The sequence below is a fragment of the Scleropages formosus genome, chromosome 1 (genome assembly GCF_900964775.1).
Source record: "Scleropages formosus chromosome 1, fSclFor1.1, whole genome shotgun sequence".
NCBI classification, from domain to species: domain Eukaryota; kingdom Metazoa; phylum Chordata; class Actinopteri; order Osteoglossiformes; family Osteoglossidae; genus Scleropages; species Scleropages formosus.
The window spans coordinates 16,489,861-16,512,979 of record NC_041806.1 but is presented as its reverse complement, the minus strand read 5'-3'; the positions used below and the strand labels follow the sequence as shown (position 1 = coordinate 16,512,979).

General features: G+C 42.3%; 2 protein-coding genes across 6 annotated transcripts; one reads left to right on the top strand and one right to left on the bottom strand.

Annotated features, from left to right (window-relative positions):
- Positions 1–44: 44 nt before the first annotated feature.
- Positions 45–9,873, bottom strand: mettl17 (methyltransferase like 17). The gene is made up of 14 exons (XM_018758073.2): positions 9,732–9,873; positions 7,590–7,731; positions 7,002–7,151; positions 6,128–6,215; positions 5,142–5,223; positions 4,944–5,017; positions 4,417–4,511; positions 3,517–3,587; positions 3,315–3,422; positions 1,432–1,500; positions 1,182–1,229; positions 813–905; positions 540–733; positions 45–423 (listed from the first exon to the last, which is right to left on the bottom strand). Exons 1-14 carry the CDS (start codon positions 9,804–9,806, stop codon positions 342–344), a joined length of 1,371 nt encoding a protein of 456 aa, XP_018613589.1. The 5' UTR covers positions 9,807–9,873; the 3' UTR covers positions 45–341.
- Positions 8,773–23,071, top strand: parp2 (poly (ADP-ribose) polymerase 2). 5 transcript variants are annotated; one of them, XM_018758066.2, is made up of 16 exons: positions 8,773–9,414; positions 12,072–12,197; positions 12,395–12,933; positions 17,437–17,487; positions 17,585–17,681; positions 17,789–17,864; positions 17,967–18,069; positions 18,344–18,500; positions 18,634–18,772; positions 20,235–20,298; positions 20,440–20,574; positions 20,671–20,798; positions 20,970–21,069; positions 21,190–21,288; positions 21,814–21,938; positions 22,651–23,071. In XM_018758066.2, the coding sequence occupies exons 3-16, from the start codon at positions 12,877–12,879 to the stop codon at positions 22,808–22,810; spliced, it is 1,491 nt and encodes a 496-aa protein (XP_018613582.1). In that variant the 5' UTR covers positions 8,773–9,414; positions 12,072–12,197; positions 12,395–12,876; the 3' UTR covers positions 22,811–23,071. The 5 variants fall into 5 exon arrangements, with proteins under 5 accessions (XP_018613582.1, XP_018613584.1, XP_018613583.1 ...); XM_018758068.2 differs by lacking the exons at positions 8,773–9,414; positions 12,395–12,933 and adding exons at positions 11,294–11,541; positions 16,956–17,026; XM_018758067.2 differs by lacking the exon at positions 8,773–9,414 and adding an exon at positions 11,295–11,541.
- Positions 23,072–23,119: the final 48 nt, after the last annotated feature.

The following is a 23,119-nucleotide window of genomic DNA, read 5'->3' as shown; positions in this document are numbered from 1 at the left end:
AATGGTAATGCTCAGTATTATTTTGTATTACAGTGTTTTTATTCAGATCGTGTCTCAGATCTTCCATAGGGGTGTGAGTGGGAGTCCAAAAAGGTCCAACATTTATATTTACATTATTCACCCTGCAAAAAAAGTAGCTGCAGAGTTGATCAGATGGTAACTAAACCTTGCATTTCAAATAAGTCAAGTTACATCAGCCTTCATTTCCATTTCCATTCTGTCATTTTCCATAAGCTGCTGTTGTATTTCAGAGGAGATGGAGGAAAACACAGTACAGTTAAAGTCAAACTACCTCCCCTGACAAGTTCCCTTGTCCACTAGTGTACCCTCCTCATTCTTCACTATGGCAGGCTTTCATCTTCAGACTGGAGGAGTGGGAGCCGGTCTCCATAGTCACTGCTCCGTGCACAACGGTACATGGCCCTGCAAAGGACAAAATACATGAAAATGCTAACGGTACCTTTACTGACGTGAACCTTTCTTACAAACTGCCAGGGTGTTCAGGTTAGAAGAAGTAATGACATGGGAGCAAGTCATACCGGCCATTGCGTTTATCAGTGACGACGAGGTGCCTTAGTTTTCCATCGGGGCAGCAGACATGGCAGTGGACATGCCGGGGCCTGCGTAGTACAGGCCTGATGAGTCGGGCCCACTGCAGGCTCTTGTCTTCACGCGTGGTTTCTTGGCGTGCCACCACCAGGTAGCTGAAGCATTCAACCTCATGTTCAGGGTTCTAGGGGAAAGAAGACCTTTCAGGATCTTCCTGCATCAAATTTAAAATGTGTCAGTTACAAGAAGCAAAGCTCTCTTACCCCTGGGAGTGGAAGAGGCCTGTACGCCTGAGGGTAGTTACAGGGTAGCTGGGGTTCCTGAGCGAGCTTGGGGCAAGGAAACTGATGTGCACACTGTTCGCAACAAAACACATTAAGCAGGAAAATTACCTTAGCTGTGAACAATCTCCTAGTGTTTACACAGCTAATGGACCTTTGTACATTTCAAAGACAAACTCTTAATTCTATAGTCACAAACAAGATATAGAATCAAAGCTCTGTAATACTGAATGGTATGTATGTTCATCAATAATGTGCCCTTATCCAATATTCAGTTTCTACAATTAACGAAGGACAGAAGTGCATTTTAATCAAGCTCTTGGAAAAAGTTACAGCAAGTGGGATACACACCGGAGCAAAAATGAAGGGACTTCTAGGGTCATACGCTTTGTCTTCTCCCTGGTCATAAGACAAACTTGTTACTTCCATTTGAATAGTTACACAAACGCAAACAATATGACACGTACACAAGTACGTACATGTATACAAGGGTGAAAATATGAACGTGTCTATATAAATGCATACATGTATATAAGGTCATATGTGACAGTTTCTGGCAAATTGACTGCATATGTGGTTACAGCATGTCTGAAGACCTCACCTTCAGCACAGTGTCCCTTGCTTCCATGAGAATCTGATGACCTTCTTTGGTCCCATTTTCCACCAACACCTGCACAGAACACCAAATACAATGACTGAACATGAAAGGTACATACTGAAGTTCTGCATATGAAAATTGACTCATTACAATGATAAGAAATATGATATGAAGTTGCAGCAAACAACTACAACGGGCTGACGGAGAGGGGGTAGAAGAGAGGGAGGAACTCGCCATACCTGGGACTAATAACTACAGTTGAACCTCAACTTTCGTGGGTTTAACTTTCGCAAATTTGATTATTTGCGAGTTTGCCATCAATAATTAAATGGGAATTTTTTTCGAGTTTTGCGGGCTACTGCAGAAAATCATAGACAACGCACGTAGACTACAAAATGTAAAGAAAACTAAAAAAAGTTTAATAAGTCATAAATGCATAAAATATATGTATTATTAATCTATTTTATCATTTACTAACATAAATATACACAGAAATTTATTATAAAAAGTTAAATTTTGTGAAAAGTTTCAGTGCGCTAAAGAACTGCGGACTACGCACTCTGAGGACGCCCAACATATAAAACATACTGTTGCAGTACAGTGTATTGTTTTACTTTTTTGTGCTAAATCTGGTCAACAGCATTAAGCTGAGGTTTGGGGAACCTAGAGGTATTTGTGGTTTTTCCACTTTCGCAAGGGTCCTGCACCCCTAACCCCCATGAATGCGGAGGGCTGACAGTACCTCTATTTTAACCCTTGTGCCTGACAGTGAGGAATGGAGACACAGCCACGAGGAGCACACTGTCAATAAGGAGCCCCAACGACCCCGCACAGACCCACACACCCAATGACACCCTCCTTCTCTGTACCCATTCCCAGTCACCCCCTTTCCTGCACTCCCTCCCCTGTGACCTGTTCCACTGTCTGCAACACAATTAAATAAAAAAAGCATGACCACGTAGCGGCCATCTCTTGGACCGTGTGTCACAGAAGTATTTACCCAATTTTCGAAAAGGTGGGGACTACTAATCACTAAAAAACATCATATCTACAGTTTGCCAAAAAATCATGTGAATGCCTCTCAAGACTTATGGAAAAAATTTCTGTGGACCGAGGAATCAAAAGTACAGCTTCCTGGTTGACAAAAGCCACACTGTGTCTGGCAAAAACCAAATGCTTCATTACTGTGCAAGATCTTTCTTCTAGCAGTCAAGAATGGTGGTGGAAGTGTGATGGCCTGGGGATGTCTTGCTGCCATAGAACCTGAACATGTTGCTATAACTGAAAGAACCAAGAATTCCCCTGGGTATCAAAAAATTCTAAAGGTGAATGTCAGGCCATTAGTCTGCGAGTTGAAGCCGAAACACAACTGAGTCACGCAGCAAGGCAACATCAGAATGACTGGAAACAACAGAAGCGAAGTAACGGAATGGCAGACTCGATGTCATAATCTGAATCCAACTGAGGTTTTGCGGCAAGACCTCAGAAGAGCTATTCATGTTCAAAAACCTGCAAATTTTGTTGTGCTCAAGCAGTTCTGTGTAGTGGAGGAGCAGGGCAAAATTCTTCCACAGCAATGTGAGACTATGGTGAACAGCTACAAGAAGCACTTAGTTGCAGTCACTGCAACTAAAGGTGGCACAAACAGTGACCGTGAAGGGGCAGCTACACCTATGATTTCATGTTATCATGTTCAACACCAAGAAAGTGATGTAAAAACACCACTGCTATCACTTTTTCTCTCTAAGGCTCTATACTACCAGAAATGACAAAAATATTTGATTAAATTCACTGTCAGAAAGCTGCCGAAACAGAGACATTTGGAAAGGGGGAAAATACTTTTCACAGCACTTTGAGTAAGTTTTGCAAAGGTCTGTTTTACTGACCATATAGGAATGAGTCTTCCTCCACAGAGTCAGTACAGTTTCCGCCCTCTCCTGCTTGGAAGCCAACTCAGAGAGCGCAAACGCACTGACCACGAGGTCAAACTGTACCTGGAAAACATATGGGACATACAAACATGCATGTTAACAAGAAAGCTTTGTATAGAAATCACTCTTTAATTATTAGAAGGGAGTGCAAGTTTACCGTGGGGGTCACTGGGAGGAACTGACGGAAATACACCTGTTTGAGCAATGGGTCCTTTGTCTCACTGTCCCCTACACAATGAGACATACAGTCAGACATTTTTGCCCACATAAGGTCTGTCTCAGTTCACCTCAGTGTCTGAGCAATGTCATACCAGATAATACTGACAAATCAAATCATTCCAGTTTTTAAAAACAATGGGGCCTGAAATGGAGGATGAGGGCTGTCATGTAAAAAGAAACGAGTAATCTATCAACCATGAAACAAACTGAAGATATACACCAAAATTAAATTAATCAATGACACAATACAGAGTACACACACACACACATTTTCAGAACCGCTTGTCCCTCACGGGGTCACAGGAAACCGGAGCCTACCCGGCAACACAGGGCGTAAGGCCGGAGGGGGAAGGGGACACACCCAGGACGGGACGCCAGTCCGTCGCAAGGCACCCCAAGCGGGACTCAAACCCCAGACCCACCAAAGAGCAGGACTGCGGTCCAACCCACTGCGCCACCGCATCCCCTCAATACAGAGTATAATCAATTAATTGATAAAACACATTAAAAATTCATGTAAAAATAGAATTAATTTTCCAATTAAAATGATTTCCTCCTTGTACTTTCTCTTTGCCTTTTATTTCTCCATTGTGCTTCTTATTTAGGACTTCCTTGCAAGTGCAAGAAACGTTTTCATTAGTCATTCCCTGGACCATTCAGAACCCCTTTGTTCCTCACTTTTACTGGTTTTTAACTGAAGACTCAGACCCACCCCTTTGCACTCCCTGTTGCGCTTCATACGTTCATTTCGCCCATCCATTTGAACATTAGTTATTGTTTGCACACTGAATCTAAGAAAAAGGACATGAAGCACCTGCTGCCCATCATATCTGCATACCTCTCAGCAGCCGTTCAGCCAGTGTGTTCATGGCCTTAGAGCTGTCCACACACACACTCTCTTTCAGAGTGTCTCCCCATGTAGCATGTACTGCCCTGAGGGACAGAGGGTGACAAGAGACACACTAACAGTCCAACACCACATGCTTTGTTCTGCACGTCCAAGACTTCATCGGCAGAATGCAACAGTTTCACTCTGTTTCACCCTATTTTGCCTTCAAGTGACACAGTTACGATGCATATGCTAGGTGCTCAATGGCACCAAAGCTACATCTATGAGGGATTAGACAATCATGCTGTGTGACCTGTACTTTCAAACGCAGTTTCTCCGAGTATGCAAATTAAAATGATTTTAATAACATCATTGGGTCCATAACATTTATAGTTTCAATACGATTTATAAGACATTTCTAAGAATTTAAATGAAAATCTAGGAACAAAAGTCAAAAAAGTAACATTCAAAGTGAATTATGGGCATCTAAATGACCTTATCAGCTTTCTGATAATCAATATTTGTATTTTCCTTACCAAACGACAGTTCCTAGACCAGAACCAAAGTCTAGGAGGGAACAAGGGGAGAACAAGTCATCTCGCTTTTTTATCTAAGGAGAAAGTGAAAGTGAAAGAACATGAATGAGAACAATGAAGCAACAATTCCGTTGTTCCAACAGAAAGTATAACCCACCAGAGAGGAAAACGTGTCCATCAGTAAACTAATGATGTCACCTCATTCAGTGCCCTCCTCACAGCCGCATAGCCCCCCGCCAGTCGTGCAGCCAGATAAATGATGCTCAGTTCGTCATCATACCTGGCAAGGGGAGACACCAAGTACATTACACTGCATCCACCAACACTGTACAGGTGCACCAGCAGGCAAAGCGGAGATGCTGATTCTGAAACGCACAACACAGACACTATAAATACTGATATGCTGAAATATGTAGTATGACATATGGACTCACACTGGATACTATAAACATAATGTGTCTGTATATTATTATTATTATTATTACTACTAAAGGACTGTTGAGTAGTGCTGCAGCTTTAGAGTGCCTGGTTGGTGCAAGAGACCGTGGATTCGACCCCCGGTATCTGTGTGGAGTTTGCATGTTCTCCTTGTTTCTGCATGGGTCTGCTTTGGGTGCTCTGGTTTCCTCCCACAGTCCACAGTCACACAATATAGGTGAATTTGTGGCTAAACATCTCTCGTATGTGGCCCCGATAGATCAATAGCTCCTACCAGATCAGAGTTTGGGGCCCTCTGGTTGTTTCTCTGACCAATTCAATCATGAATGCATATAACCACAACGTTGACGTCAGGTAAAATGCTCAAATGGTGTCCGACCCTCAGTCATGAGAATGGAACCTAGCATAGCGTAGCAATGAGCTGAAATCTTTGTTGAAGGTGACTTAAAGTACTAGAGGGACTCTGCTAAGATCTTTCCAAGTTCCTACCCATCTACACAGCAATGCTATGTTAACACACACACATCAGATAATTTAGAGGCCCCATTCTACTTGAGCCATAACTTCAGACTGTGGGAGGAAACCACAGCTTCCAGAGGAAACCCATGTGAACATGGGGAAAACATGCAGATTCCACACAGATCAAACCAAATTCAAACCCATGTCTGAACCCACAGGTATTGGAAGTACTGGAGTGACACATTGAGAGACTGAGTGTTACAATGAGAAACATGTGAGGAAGGTACCTTACAGGGGTCCAGTGGTAGGTTGTTTTTTTAAGTTGTGACAAAACCTCCTTCCGAATACGAATGTCTGTTAAATAACGATCTCCGTCTAAAAAGATGAAAAAGCCGTAAATTTTCTGTAGACCTCAATGACATGAAGATCAGTTGACATTTTTGGATGCTTTACAAGTACAGCAAGTGATTTTCCACTTATGTCGAGATTGCGTGTGTGAGTGCGTGCATGTGTGAGTGTATGTGTGTACAACAGGCAGCTTATCATTTAAAGACATGGACTTGTAACCTAAACAGTGTGAGTTCAGGCCTCATTCTTGTAGTAGTCTTAATTGCTGCACTTACTTAGAATTACTCCAGTTAAACTACCCAGCTGTATAAATGTCACATATTAAGTTGCCATTGAAACCTGGGCAATAATTTCAAGGGACAAACTGGGCAGAAACGTAAACCCACTATGGTCCTACGTCCCTGACAGGTGCAGCAGAAGAGCTGGGAAGACATGTTGGCTGACTTCCTGAGTACATTAAAATAGACATACTTTAAATATTCATCCTACATATTCATACTTTAGAGAGGGTACAGTGGTGTAGCGGGTTTGGCCTGTGCCTGCTCTCTCGGGGGTCTGGGGTTTGAGTCCCGCTTGGGGTGCCTTGTGACGGACTAGCATCCCATCCTGGGTGCGTCCCCTCCCCCTCCAGCCTTATGCCCTGTGTTGCCAGGTTAGGCTCTGGCTTGCCGTGACCCCATTTGGGACAAGAGATTTCAGGCAGTGTGCGTGCATTCATAGCTTAGTATTCTTACACTATTCTTATGGGAATTGTTGTATGCTTCACCATTCTCCTATTATTCCTCCATGTTCTGCATACCTCTCAGTCCTCACCTCCTCCCTTTTCTACTTCCTGCTCCAGGAGCCTTTTCTCCAGATCGAGAGCCTTCTTCCTCAGAGCCGCTTCATCAGTTGCCCTCTTTCGGCTCCACAGGAAGTTGCTGAGTCTCCGTGCCCGTTCAGGGAGCTCCCTCAAGGCTGCCCCTTTACGAGGAGAAAGCCCACAGCAGTAGTGAATCCCTGCACTGCTGTCAGCTTCCATATGACATATCAGTGCTTTAAAAACCTTTTCACACACATGCATATTTACTGCTCATACTGACAGCATTGATCACCACAACCTTTGATAGCACTCAGTGGGTCAGTGTTCACTGTACTGATTCTTGGATGGGACAATCAATAACATGGACATTATGGGCAAAAAAAAACAGAGTGTTTAGGGCTGTCATTTTGCATCCTCAGGGTTCCTAGTTCAAGACCCAGCTTTTACTGTGCTTCCTTTTATCGACGTACTTAACCCTGAACTGCTCCAGTGAGAACATCCTGCTCTATAGATGGGTAAATCACTGTAAACATGTAGGGCACCCTGGTCAAAGAGGTCAGCTAAATAAAGATTATTAATAATTCATGCTGCTGCCTCACCATGAATGACAGACAAAGCCCCTCTCTGCAAATCTTCAGGTAAGCGCACTGTCTTCAGGGCAGTCACTCCAGGGTGCTTCTTGTAGGAGGCGCCTTGCAGGAAGTCTGCTGGTGCTCCAGCGGCAGCTGCGGTGCCGTGGCCCTAGCGGAGATCAGGCTACATGGTTACAGGTGTTTTCCAAAGCCACACTTTGGGACACAGGAATTTTAATGACATCAATGGTACACCTACACTGTGTTTTAAGAAAAGTACAAATAAGAAAACTTCAAATGGTAGAAATTTGGTAATGCTGAAAATACCTCAATTTTACAATAGCATTTTTTTTGACAACTAAACTTTTCAAACTAATGTTATTAGGAGTATGCTGAACTTGGTTTTTATACATTTCTTACCCTAACTGAATTTAAACAATTAGCAGGATATTAATTTGAAATTCTGGCACCAAATAAAAACATAAACAATTTATTTAATACCGCAGATATTACAACTGAGTCACTATCAGTAACTACTTATGGTAAAGCAGGGTTGTGGCAGTCAGAAAAACATTCTACATACAATTATGTTTTCATATACGAATTCTTAGTGCTGTATATTCAGCAATGTGTACTGGGTGGATGTATACAGCAAGCCTGTAGATGTAGGCATCAAGTATATAGTTTTTCCACACACACACACACACACACACACACACACACACACACACACACAGAGAGAGAGAGAGAGAGAGAGAGAGAGAGAGAGAGAGAGAGAGAGAGAGAGAGAGTCAGTCTGGATGGGTAGTTTTTATATATTATGTGAAATAAATTTAGAATATAAAAATAAAGAATTTCCCCTGTATTGTTACATGTCTATGAAATAGTTTTCATATTTATTGTATATATGCTTATACATATATATGACGAGATAATACAAAATAAGGGTGGGAATATTCGTCTTAACCAATCGCTGTTGAGAAATTAACATATATTAGCATGACGGTAGATCGCATTCTTAACGGATTTTTTTAAGTTATAATAGATTACCAACTGGATACAGTTCAGCTGTAATCAGTTCTATTTAGCAAGGACTACAAGAAATCACTATTTAAAGGAGTTAAAAGTGCAAACCATACACTAAAACGCTAGGACGATTACGGTGGTATATTAGCGTTTCAAATGACTCCATTCTACGGAGCGGAAGGAAGCTCACTGTAGAGGTCACATGCTGAGTGCCTAGTCACTCTACCAATCACCTCGGGGAAGGTCTGAGAAAAGAGCCAATGGCTGCCCTAGCAGGGCATCACCTGACATGGGTGAGCGAGCGCACAGAAAACACGGGTTACGACGAGTTCCTTAGCAGGAGAAGCCGTACGGTACAATGAAGGTACTGTTCGGTGGATGCGGTCTCGCTAACTTGGAAACACTCGCGGCTGGCGAATGAGTGCGATGTGTGAGCTGGGGACACGCCTCCAGAACCCAATTCAGACTACTCTCCTTCCACTCTTTTAGAAACAAAACAACCTACGGTAAAACAACGGTGTCTATACCACGAAGCAGCGGGTGGCCCACTTTCATTAACTTGTGGGCTCTTGCTCCGCAGGGAGCGGGGGACAAGCTGGACGGACCTTAGGACATCGTTCAGTCGACGCCAATGAACAGTGTGCGTAGCGCAAAGGCGGAGCAAAAATGTCGACTTTTGAGCAGCGAGCCAATATTAAATTCTGTGAGCTTCTCGGTAAATCGGCAGCTGAAACACTGGAGATGTTACGCCGGGCGCACGGAGAGCAGGCACTGAGCGCCACCGCCGTGTTCGCCTGGCACCGCCAGTTCAGGGAAGGAAGACAAGGTATGTGTATCATGCCATGGCATGGCTGCATTATTAGATTGATACTGTATCAATACATCACTGTATTTATTAATTTATTCAACTTTTTGCCTTTGTCCTATTTTCTTAGTTGTTCTTCTTAACATCTTGCAAATATGTCTCATAACTGTTGACCTCGTGAGTCTTTATTTGGTATAGCGTAGCAGTCTTCCGATCAAGTTGATTCAAGATTGAAGATAATCATTCATCTTTTTTAAAACAAAGTGAGAGAGAATCAAATTCAAAGTCGCCAACGACGGCGAGACGAGCGCTGTCCCCGAAATTCCTCCTTCACTCACTGTGCACATCGCCCTCGCTGACTGACACAGCACATACACGCCGCAGTGACGACTCCAAAACGCTGCCATGTTCATCTCTTCTGATCTCTTGCACTAAAAGATACAGCACTTGCTGTTGGGGGAAAAACCATGCGACCCTACCCGGAAGTTGTTCCGTCGATTAAACGCGTCCGACTCGGCACAGTGTAATGTAATACCCAAACAATTTTAACGGATAAAATATAAGACTTGAGTGCTGTACTGTGATACATTTTTCTTTATGGTACTGCACTTTATATGACGGTAGAATATACAATAATATTTTATAGGCGGGGTGCGGTGGCGCAGTGGGTTGGACCGCAGTCCTGCTCTCCGGTGGGTCTGGGGTTCAAGTCCCGCTTGGGGTGCCTTGTGGCGGACTGGCGTCCCGTCCTGGGTGTGTCCCCTTCCCCCTCTGGCCTTACGCCCTGTGTTGCCGGGTAGGCTCCGGTTCCCCGTGACCCCGTAAGGGACAAGCGGTTCTGAAGATGTGTGTGTGTGTGTGTGTATTTTATAGGCTGCAGCGGTATTTTGCACATGAATGATGTGGAGGCTTAGCCTTATTACTTGTCTAACTTAATTTTACACAGGTCGAAATTGGTCTCGTTAATTGTTGGCGAGGTGCACAGTTGTTATGATGGGTGACCCTCCTCCGTATGTGCAAAAGAACAGCACCATGTGTTATCCTGTTACAGTATTGTGTTCTTCGGTAGCAGTCCTGAAATCAGTACACACCTACATAGAATAATAGTTCTTCAAATGCAACTAAAATAACTCTTTGAGTACTAGTCTAGTGTATTTATGAAGAAGTGGAGCCACATTTCGCCCACTGTGCCCCTCATACTTTTTCCCTCTGTTTAAATTACCGTATTCACGCTAATAGAACTCACCGTTGCGTATATTTCTCACCCCAATAACTTTACTATAAAAGATATTAAAAAGTTTCGCATATACCTCGCACATGAAAAAAGTTTAAAACTGTAAGGAATGAATAATCAATGTTGTTACGGCAGTTTCAAATATTTTGGAATTCGGTTAAAGAGAATCAGCATTTAAACAATCGTCGGCTTGCCTTGAGTCGCGCAATCTTTTGTTAATACCGCACCAATCATATGCGTAGCGGCCCATTGCTGTGCGTTTCGCGTTAAGATCACTTCTCATTCATTGGTCATTCGTGAAACATTGTTCGTAACGTATCTCAAGTCTTGTAAATTACCGGTAGTTTTTGCTTGAACTATGGACAAACGTTCAAGTTACAGTGCTGGTTTTAAACTCAAAGTTATTGATTTCGCAGAAAAACATGGCAATCGAGCAGCAGGGCGTGAGTTTACAGTGACTGAGTTTAATGTGCGATATTGGCGTAAACAGAAACTTGCATTACAAAACACCAATAAGTTAAGAAGAGCATTCCGAGGACCTAAATGTGGAAAGTTTCCTGCATTGGAGGACGAGTTATTTGAATATGTGTTAGGTTTGCGTAAAGATGGTTGCTGTGTTTCGCACGAAATGTTACATTTAAAAGCGCGCGAGTTAGCTACAAAACGAGGCATCAGTCGCACAGATCTGAAAGTGAGCCAAGGTTGGATCACGAGATTCATGAAGAGGAAAAGTCTTTCCCTTCGTCGGAGGACATCCCTTTCCCAAAGAGTGCCGAAAGATTTCGAGGATAAAGTGATGGATGTGATTCAACTTAGGAAGAGCAATAGCTATATGTTATCGCAAATACTAATAGCCAATGCCGATCAAACACCCCTCAATTTCGACATGCTGCACCAAACAAAAACAGAAAAAGGTGAAAAAAGCGTGATGGTGCCCACAACTTGAGGAGGGAAAAACAGCGATGCACCATCATGCTCGCAATTACAAAATAATAAAACGTATTATAAATATTTTTATGAAATAAAATATAAATATCCATTTCATTTTTTCCTGAAAAACTTTAGTTTCCGAAAATTCCCGCATATATCTCGCACCCCGATTTTTAAACTTGAATTTAGGGGGGGAAAATGCGAGTTAGTTACATTAGAGTAAATATGGTAAATCTAACCGACTAGTTGTCTGTGGAGCATGAAAGCAAAGTATTTTTCCATAGGCAGGTATTTACACTTACTTGCTTTTTTGGGATTCGGTAAAATCATGTGTGTAATAATAGCGCAAACGACCGCAAAAGAGCATATACTCGAGGGTGCTGGTGATAAAAACGTATTTGCACATCTGATCTGGGCTCTGATTTTAATAATAATAAATTAATAATCTGAAGTGAAAGTTGTGTTCAGGGGAAAGCACAGTTTGGAATGATTAAAAATATTGTTCTCCCTGCAGCAAGTGCTGAAGTCAACAAGGTCAAGGAGGAGCAGGATGAGCAGCCCATAGCCAAGAAGAAGAGGGGTGGAGGGAAGAGCCAGGAGGAGAGCAGAGAAGTTCTGAGTGATGAAGAGGATAACAAAGGTGAGCGCTGCCTTCTTGTTGACCACATCTAAGAAAATGGTACTACATGTCAAGTTGCTGCTCAAGTACCACATACTCAGAGCATTTCCACACTGCTGGTTATAAAATGTGCTTACACTTTTGGGACCCGCAGTATAAGATGATGTGAGGAAGAAAGCTGCCTGTATAGAATGATTACAAACATTATTCCCCTACAGAGAGTGGTGAAGTGAATAGTGTCAAGGAGGAGCAGGAAGAGCAGCTGGTTGCCAAGAAGAAGCAGGGTGCAGAGAAGAGCCAGAAGGTGAGGAGAAAAGCACCCAGTGATGAAGAGGATAACACAGCTGAACACTGAGTTTTGTAGACTCCATGCAACAACTGGTAAACAGAGGAAGTGGTACAATATGTTGTATACAACATACTTATTGGGAACTATACCAGGACATTTTCTTCTTCTAGGGATTGGTTGTACAGTCTATTTTAATATAAACTACCTGAACATCTCGTTTCTTGTTTGCTGACTGTGTGTTGCACTCTGATGGTCTGGTGTCCCATCCAGGGTGTACCCTGCCTTGTATCTGGTGCTTTGGGAATAGACTCCAGACCACTGCAATCCTGTATTAGGAAATGAATGAATGTATGTATGACTGAATTTTTGTTAATTGTTTGTGTTTTATGATGTACAGAAGTAGCTAAGACCATGGTGATGAAAAGAAAAGCTCCAGTTGACTCAGAATGCACTGCTAAATTAGGAAAGGTAATTTGTTCCACCTGTCTTGATGTCCCAGGGGCAACATCTGTGGAATGGTGTTGGAGCTGGAGGTTGAATTTCTCTCCATTGGAGTTATTGTTCTCAGTTGACCTCAGGTGTCCCAAAAACTGAACATGCTTTACTCAGCCATTTAGCCTTATGGCATTAGTTGTGTGCTTTTTAGTTTTCTTTTATATCATGGTAACCCAGTTTTGTTGCTTCTGTTTATTTCTTCAGTACATGTGAAATTCCTGGCTCTCGCACGTTTTGTGGGATCAGTTTTAAACCCTTGAACAGTCAACATGCACCAGGAGATACAGACTCTTTAACATCCTGTAGGGGACTTGATTGAATGTTTTCACCCAATCAAGTTATCATTCATTAAAAGTCTTGTCTGGTATTTGTATGTAGGTCACATGACTTGGTTCAGGTTATCTGTCATCGCTTAGTCAGCCTGATCAGAAATCATCATAGCCACCAGTGGTGCAGGACATGCTGACCAGGTGGTAATTACATATTAATCATATTTATTTTCAATAAAGCAACACTATAAATTCATGAAATAATTGACTATTGTCTTAATATGCTGATGAAGAAAAAAATGCTCTAATGCTGTTTGTGGTGTTATTCAGAAATCTATGTATCCCCCAAGATATGTTGCCAGATTAGGGGTAGAAAGTTGGTCAATTTTTAGTATTTAAAATTTAGTTTCAAACAGGAAGACATGTTAATATTAACTCCAAAAAAAATTCTATACATTATAACAGTATAACCATACATTTTCCTGCATCACAGTTAGCTCAATTTATGGCAAAAGAAAGGTGAGTAGAGGAATGACAGACAGGATGAGAGTGATAGAGGAGACCCCTGCAAGCTCTTCAGATTCAGACTTCAATGATGAAGATGAGGAAATCATTGTCAGACAGCACGGAGAGAGGGAGTCAGCGAGTGAGGATAGCTCTACTGAGGAGATTGATTGAAAGTCCGAAAAAGCCAAGTGATTTAAGTGACCGTGCTTTTACTGAGGGACACTTAAATGTGCAATTTTGAAAAAAAATCTCTTAAAGGTGCAATCCGTAATAATTTTAGTGTAGAACATCCAAACATTAACTAGTAATATCAACAGACTATAAAGCAATAATATTGATGCAACATGAAAAACACAAACCTATTGTGTATGGTCGTGATATTTACTGAAGGTAACAAGCTAACCAGCTAACTTCGGTCCGTAATTGCTTGTAATACTGCTTTTCGATAGTGTTCGGTCTGTCTGCCCACAATACAAAAGACCCCGCGTTTCCTTGTTTCTTCTTGTCTCTTGATGTGCAAAAGCAGAAAAAGCTCGAGATGTTCAGACTGGAGGTTGCGGATGCACTTATCAACGCTGGAAAGAAGAAAGGAAGGCCCTCCAAGGGAAGGGAGGCGGATGTGCCCACCAGATTCCTCCAAAGACCAACAACCCCAAGACCCATAGATGCTGTCCGCTATGATTAAGTGGATCACTTCCCAGTTTTTACTGACAAGGGAAGGTGCAGGTTCTGCCCAGATGGACAGACAACTATCTCCTGTCAGAAATGTGGTGTATGTTTGTGCATCATCACTGGGAAAATCCCACGTAACTACTTCCAAAAATTCTACAAAAATGAATAGAGAAGAATGCACATATTGTATTCTCTATGAGATGTACGTCGCTTTGGCGAAAAGCGTTTGCTAAATGAATAAATCATTTATTACATTTAAATACGTTTTCTCCTCTGTCATTAGAACCGTTATTTTCCTGAACGGGTTTACTCACTAATCTGTGCACACACACAATGCAATTTTCAAAGAACAATTTAATAGCCTCTCTCGTCCTAAGGGAAACACAGCGATTGCGATTTGTCGAATGTGGCATGTCATGTCCATGCGACCACATCTCAAGCCAAAGTTGGATAAAATCCGCCCCATATTAACCAACACTTACAACTGCTGTATTTCTTTTACGTGCAACTGCAATTGGCAATGGCATGATGTAAATTAATCATTAATTTTATGCTTAAGTTAATGTTAGCGAAAATACGTCAAACGAGAGTGCTAGTCACAGTGCAGTTACGTTTATTCATTTACGCACCGTATCGTACGCGACATTCAATTTTAAAACCTAGTCAGTGATGATGTGACTGGCTTTCTTTATATTTTTCACACAGACGTGTCCAGAACAAAGCGATATACACAGTCATAGTCTAAAAGACTACAAAGTGTGTTTCTCCGTGGGTCGCGAAAGCACACGAACAAACGGCGTCCAATCAAAAGTTTAGGTACCATCAAACCAACGACTGTTTCTCTATCAACCAATCAGAGTGAAGGATGTAGAGCGTGACAGAGACTCTCACCAATCATGTCCGAGATTTTTGTGGCGCTCAGTCGTTTACTGTTCCTACATGTCTGCTGGGTTTGTTTTCGCCTCACTCACTGCTTAAAGTAAAGTCTAATTCTTTTGTTTGAAAACCCGAACGGCTCGTAGTCTTTTTTTTTTGTAACGCAGTTTAATATATAGTATTTCATTTAAAATGAGACGCACGAGAAGTTCTCGCACCCAACCCAAAAATGTTGCGGATGAGCAGTCAGGTGTGTTTCCATGTTTTTTTTTTTTTTTTTTTTTTTTTTACCCGGAACCCGCGTTTCTTCTCTTACCTTCTCTCATTTTTTCGCAACTTAACAAGCGATTTCAGATTAATATTTTGTGTACATGCCATGGTGAAAGTTAGTCTGTGTTACCGCCCATTTTTTGCCCGACATGATGATGTTCTCAGAAATTCACGAGTCCAAATTCCGGTCTGAGGAGGACAAGCTGTGACACGACTGATAGGTTTTTTACAGAAATAATAAATAAGTAAATGTTGTCAGCACTCCTGGGAATCAGCGAAAACCTACATGTTAATAGCTCTTGAACGCGTCTTAGATACAAGTCCAGCCACATTTAAAATGTCATTTTGCCCGGCTGAGGTCATACTGTACTTATTTCCCCCCAACCAAGATCATTGTAATGAAATTGATATTCATATTGTTTTCCAGAAGTCTACTGTATCTTAGTTTCTCCGCCCAAGATCGTTTTCACATTAAAAGTTAAAAACTTCTTTGTCATTTGACTGAATTCAGAACCACTTCTGTGCAGTTTTATTTTATAAGAAAATGGAATTGCCTCGTCGTCCTGTTTTATTCTATTCTTCTGATCTGTATGGGTGGGGAGTGAGACTGACTTAGGCTTTTGTTTATGAGATCACCCAAAAACCAGACCTGTGTGTAGGGCCAGAAGGCTCAGTGTTTTTGGTCAGGCAGCTGTTTACACTTCCTCCTTCTCCTCTGTCATTTGTCTTTAACTTTTAAGTAAAACCAAGTGAAATCATGATCTGGATGCCAAATGCCATCGTAAGACATATATCGCTCTTACTATGGCATTTAATATCAATTTAATTTGTATCTATATATATATACATATACATACACACATGTGTGTATTTATTTACTTGTAAAAATGACAGGGCTGCTGGTAAAATGTGCTTCTGGGCCCTCAATTTGGAATAATGTGAGGGGAAAGCTGTGTTTCTCAGTTTATAATGATTAAAATCATTGTTCCCAATGTAGAGAGTGCTGAAGTGAACAACATCAAGGAAGAGCAGCCAGTTGCCAAGAAGAAGAGGGGTGGAGGGACGAGCCAGAAGGAGAGCAGGGAAGCTCAGAGTGATGAAGAGGATGACAAAGGTGAGCGCTGCCTTCTTGTTGACCACGTGCAGTATGTAGTAGACAGAGGGAACACTACCATTATGTCACAGTGCTGCACAACATTACAGTCTGTTATAATGTAAAGGCATGTAGACATTCTATTACTGGGCTTATAGTTGCATGTTGAACTGTGATGAACTGTTGTCCCACACCCTGTTTTTCTGGGATATACTCCAGACCACTGCAGTCCCTCATTAGGACAAATGGATGTGAATGAATGATTTATTTTATTTTGTCAATTGTTGTTTGTCTTTTGTGATGTACAGAAGTAGTTAAGACCATGGTGATGAAGGGAAAGGCTCCAGTTGACTCAGAATGCACTGCTAAATTAGGAAAGGTACTTTACCCTACCTAATTATGTGGTTTTAGTTTTTCATTTTTATGCAGTTATCAAGCTGTGTTGCAGCTGTTTGTTTATTCAGTACAGAAATTCCTGGCTGTTACACACATGTTGTAGGACCTCAATTTTAATCATCCCAGCCTACGTAGGTAATAACATTTTTTACTTCACTACAATTTTAAACAGTATATAGTCTTTGTGACAAATTAGATTTGCACTTCTCTTTGTTAAATTGCATCAGCTATTTATTGCTTCCCTTTTGGCTGAAAACACATTTTGAATAAATGTTTTCCTTCAAGGCTTAGACAGGATGTTCGGGTATATAGTAAACCACCTCAATGAGTGTGGTCATTCAGATTTTCTGCCCACATCACCTAGCCCCTCACTCTTCTGTCTTTCCCTTTAAGGCTCACGTTTACAATGAAGGAGATGATATCTATGATGTTATGTTGAACCAGGTACATCCACTGTATTATTTTGTTATTGTTCAATTGTTGAGATGTGTGGTTTAATACGAGTATGTTTCGTCACACTATACACCTCAATGTGTTGCAGACCAACCTTCAGTTTAATAACAACAAGTACTACCTGATTCAGCTGCTACAGGATGACAACATGAAGAACTACACTGTGTGGATGCGCTGGGGGAGAGGTAGGGAAAAGAGTGTTTGTTGTTGAAGGCATATGCAAGCTGACAGTATGAGATGCTCTGTATTCTGCCATCTCTTACTCCTTTCCTCATTCCTCTTGATATTTCAGTTGGAAAAGTTGGGCAACACAGTTTAATGTCCTTTGGTGGAGACCTCGAAAAGGCCAAAGACGTGTTTAAGAAAAAGTATGTTTACTTGATGTAGTACATATGTCATTGTGCACCTTAGTGTAGATGTGTATGAGCTTGTTTGTAAATGTCATTCATGGTGCATTTTGTGCCTTTAAGGTTCTTTGACAAGACAAAAAATAACTGGGACAGCCGGGCACAGTTTGAAAAAGTAGCAGGAAAGTACGACATGGTGTTCATGGATTACATGGCGAGCAGCAAGGTATAAATACATCTCATAACCTCTACATCCTGCAACTGACATGTCAGGCCCGTAGTTCTATATCTGGAGTTTTTCATGCCACAGATCTTTTGTGAATGATATTCATGTAAATAACTGAGAGGCACACAGTGTCACTGCTCAGCAGAACATTGGCTCCACTTCAGTGTATTAGCTTTTCCTACTACTGTCTTGAGTGTGCCACCAGCCCACTGTTAGTGAGTGTCCATCAAATGTGCACTTGTTTCCTCACACCTGTCAAACATCTGCCTCAAAGGAGGAAGAGAGTCAGGGTCCTTCAAAAGCTTCCCTGCCCAAGAAAACTTGCCAGCTGGACAGTAAGGTGCAGTCCCTTTTAGATCTCATTTGTGACATCAGAGCCATGGAGGAGTGTGTGCTGGAGATGAAGTTTGACACCAAGAAAGCACCTTTGGGTCAGTGAATGCTCTACATTTCTGCATTCTTGGCTGTGGGTCTGCATGTTGTTCTGCCATGGGTTTCATTCCTGTGTGCCAGCTTTTTGGGTAAATTGGTGCATGTCTTTAACAGTGTTTACTACTTCTGCAGGTAAACTGACAGTGGAGCAGATCAAGGCAGGGTATGCCTCATTGAAAAGGATTGAGGAGTGTCTGAAGAGGAAGGGTAACAAGAAGGAGCTCTTAGAAGCCTGCAACCAGTTCTACACCCGCATCCCTCATGACTTTGGGTAAAGGAGCTAGCAGTTTTCACACCGAGGCCCAAGCTCAGTCAACTTTGTTTGGTGTATTAAATATTTATGGCTATTTCATGGCTTGGCTTTGCGAACGAAGATTTAGGAAGGGGGCGCCCATGTCTGCTGCAAGCTTGCTGGTGGCTAACGAGGCCAGCGCAGGACAGGCAGGTCCGGCCGCAGAGGCTGCAAGGCAAAGTCTGTTCTGGGTTTGGTGCTGCAGTGTCACATTTCTTCCTCCATCTCCTTTTGTCATCAAGACCTGCCCTGCATGCGTTCTTGAAGGAGGAGACAGCCTGGTGAATGGTGTGTCTCCAGGCCTCACGGTCAGAGGCTAGAGCAGACCACTTGTGGTGGTCAGTGTAACAGACACCAAGGAATTCTTGATGGTGATGTTGCTCGTAGACATGGGTGTGCATTTCAAGCTTGCGCAGTGGAGTTTTTAGGTGGAGTGCAGTGTGCATAGTACTGGCCCCTCCCTTTATACCTTGGGTTCATCTGCCATGGCCTAGCAAGCTGAGACGGTGACAGCAAGGTCCCCGGGTCGTAGGTATTATATCTGAGTGTCGTTCTCCTAGATGGATAGCCTGACAGGGCTAACGAGCTTCATCTGCCTGGGTTTGGAGTCAGAGTTGTCCTTCTCTTAGGCTGGCTGCCAACCAAGGCTTACGAGTCTGGCTTACCCATCCAGTTATACCGCCAGACACTCGGTCATGCCATGACGTAGCAAGCTCTGTGAAAACAGGGGGACCGACAAGAAGGTGTTGCTACGAACGCAGTAGTGTAGGAGAGGCCGTTTGCAGTGACCTCCTGCCTGGTGAGCCAGACAGTGGCCATGCGGCGATTGTTACACCGAGAAGGAGAGGCGATGTATTGCACATGCACTTTCCCTAGGTGAACGGGACATTTGGCCCAGACCTCTCCCCCCAAACCCATTCTAAACTAAATTGCTCTGTAAGCAGAATAAGCTTTTTGCACTGCTTTTTTGTATTATAACACATTTTAAAGCCTTAGTGTTTCAAATGGTTCTATACTGCAATGTGGAATGGAAGGATTGCTTCATATATGAAACCATTTTAAGTGTGTTTTTTGATAAGCAGTGTTTTGGAGTTGTTCCTCAGTTTTTCTTGAATTGCTTTTGATTAACAGTCTGCTGATTAATACTGACTTGCAGGGAGTGTGCTTGTGTGTATGCATGTGGTAGCTGCTTCTTTGAAGGGCATGACCCTATGCTTTTAACACATGAGTATGGGGCATTGTTCTAATTAAAAAAACTGAACACATATGGTTCTTTCAGCTTTATACTAAATGCTCACATCTCATGCTAGAATAAAATCATAATGCAATAACTGATGATGCTCACAGGTATTCAGTGAACTTTGATAACGTCAAGGTGCATACTGCAGTTTTAAGTGGTGTTTTGGGGGTATATAGGAGTCTTCTGCACTTTCACTCGCAGGTTGCGGACCCCCCCACTCATTCAGACAGAGCAGGAGCTGAAGGAGAAGATTGCATTGCTGGAGGTAAGAGACTCAGGCTGGGAAGCAGCTGTGTGTGTGTTGGTTTTTTTTTTTATTTCTTTACTGCAGTCATATTTAAAACTGCGATAACTGGGTCTCACCATATTTGTGGATGTGAGTGCCTTTCACTCTGTTTTCTGCCAGGCTCTCAGTGACATACAGATAGCAGTGAAGATGGTCCAGTCTAGTGTTGAGAGCTTGGAGCACCCTCTGGACCGACAGTACAAGTCCCTGCGCTGTATGCTCGAACCCCTGCCACGTAACAGTCACGAGTACAAGGTCCGTGTGTTACATCTCTGTCCGTACTCGCATGCATCTGTGTTTTCATCTGTTTTATGTCAGTCCCTTCTGTCCTCCATTTCTCCTTCCGTGCAGGTGATAGAGCAGTACCTCCACTCCACCCACGCTCCTACCCACAAAGACTACACCATGACCGTGCTGGACATCTTCACAGTGGAGCGAGAGGGAGAGAAGGAGAGGTTCAGCACACAACTTCACAACAGGTTCATAGCAAATACATGCCATGAACTGTGTGTATAATATGTGTCCCGCTTTAATTACGCACAGACTGTGTATCCCTCACTCTCTCTTCTTCCTACAGAATGCTACTTTGTTTGTGTGTCTGTGTGTGAGTATGTGTAGTCACCATGTGTCCTCCATGCTAACCTTTGCAGGATGCTGCTGTGGCATGGTTCTCGCCTTTCCAACTGGGTGGGCATCCTCAGCCAGGGTCTCAGAGTCGCCCCTCCAGAGGCCCCCATCACTGGATATATGGTGAGGGGAGTGATATCAGGTGGAGCTGCTAGTATCTGTGCAGTGTATTTAAGTACTTTAGTTGTGTAACCCGCCCTGTAACAATCCCCATGTACTGAGCTGCCTTTTTGTTCATTCCAGTTTGGAAAGGGCATCTATTTTGCTGACATGTCCTCAAAAAGTGCCAACTACTGCTACGCCAGTCAGAAGAACAACACAGGACTCCTCTTGCTGTGTGAGGTGTGTATTATGTGTAGTTTGTTCTTTTGTGGTATTGGCTTTCTTTTGTCTAAATTTCTGTGACCTTTGCAGTTTAAACACAAAGGTAACTGCTATAGATTAAAAAACCATTTTTTGTAAACCAAAAATTACATGATGTATTTGTATTTTAATTATATGGGGACAGCATGTGTCTTGAGTTTAGAGCTGGACATAGGTTCAAATCCAATCTCCTGTTGTAGTACCCTTGAAAAAGGTACTGTACATACCCTGAATTGCTCTAGTAAAAATACCGAGCTGAATAATTGAGTGAATAACTGTCAATACATTAACATTGTATAGTTGCTTTGAAAAAAAAAAAATAATAATAATAAAAAAATAAATGTTAATTCAATTCTGTACCTACTTTTGGAGTTGAAAATAGACAGTTCTTGTTACAGGGTTGAGGTCTTTATTTTTGTTGAACAGCTGTTGGGGGAATATTTCGAGCTTGTTACAATTATACAGCTTTTGTGTAAAAATTTTTGCATCTTTTGTTGTTGACAGGTTGCCCTGGGAGACTGTAACGAGCTGTTGACGGCAGACTACGAAGCGTCCAAATTGCCTGTGGGGAAGCATAGCACCAAGGGTCTTGGGCAGACTGCCCCTGACCCCAGAAATGCTGTTGTACTGTAAGTCTGTAGCACACATGACCATATTTACAGTGCAAAACTTTTCTAGCAAAAAGCTGTCACAGTGAAGCTACTAGGAGAGCAGGAGTAAGTGTTTGTGTTCCGGCAGCCTGAGGGCTGTGGATCTGAACCAAGCCCATTTGAATCCGCTTGTGTATTTTGCATGTTAATATTGGCTTCTCACAGTTATTGCATTTTCCTCCCATATGCTGTTTGTGTGTGCTGTGATTTTTGTGCTTAGTGTGGTGTATATTTCTGTGTCTCCAGGGCTGTGGACAGCTCTTTTTCTGGGATCTGTCTCTCTAGGTCTAGCTGAATAAGGGGTTGATGAGAATGAAAAGTTGAATAATTAGAGCTGTAGATCATTAATACTTAAATACTTTATTAAAAAGCATAACATAACTGAAATGAAGAACCAGTTAATGTAAAAGTGATGCGCTTTAGTGCAGCTTGGTATGCTGGACAGATACACCATACCAGGGAGATACTGCTGGTCCTTTACTGGGTTTGCTATTTGAGTATCGGAAAGCTTAACTACATGTCTGGCTTGTTCAAATACTCATTGAAACTTCCTGTTTTAAGTGTGAAGAGCTGAGGATGTTGGTGTGTTTGGCTGTGTTTTCAGTGTTGTTTTGTTTTTGTAAGTCTTAAGTTTTGAGGTAAACTGCATATTGTGACAAGAAACCCAACAGTGACTTTGGCACTTCCACAGGGACGGCGCCACAGTGCCGTTGGGCCCCTGCATGAAGACAGGGGTTGGCCAGAGTGGTGGCTATACTCTCCTTTACAATGAGTTCATTGTTTACGACCCATCCCAGATACACATGAGATATCTCCTGAAGGTGCAGTTCAACTACTCCTCCTTGTGGTAGAGGATTGGCAAGAGGACAGGAAGGGGTTGTCATCACAAAGCAGGTGACAACATTGCACAACTGGTGTTGCTTTTGCCTTTTGTACTGTTTTTTTATGTAGGGATAAAATGTTCACAGCAATTTGATAAAATTTCCTTGCTGATTTTTGAGCACATTTTATGTCCTTCATGTTGTTGCTTGTTTTATGGTTATAAAATAAAGCTCTTTTGTTAAACTTTTTTCACTTATATATATTTGCATTTATTCATTTAGCTGATGCTTTTCTCCAGAGCGACTTACAATGTTAAGGTTACAATTATTTACCCATTT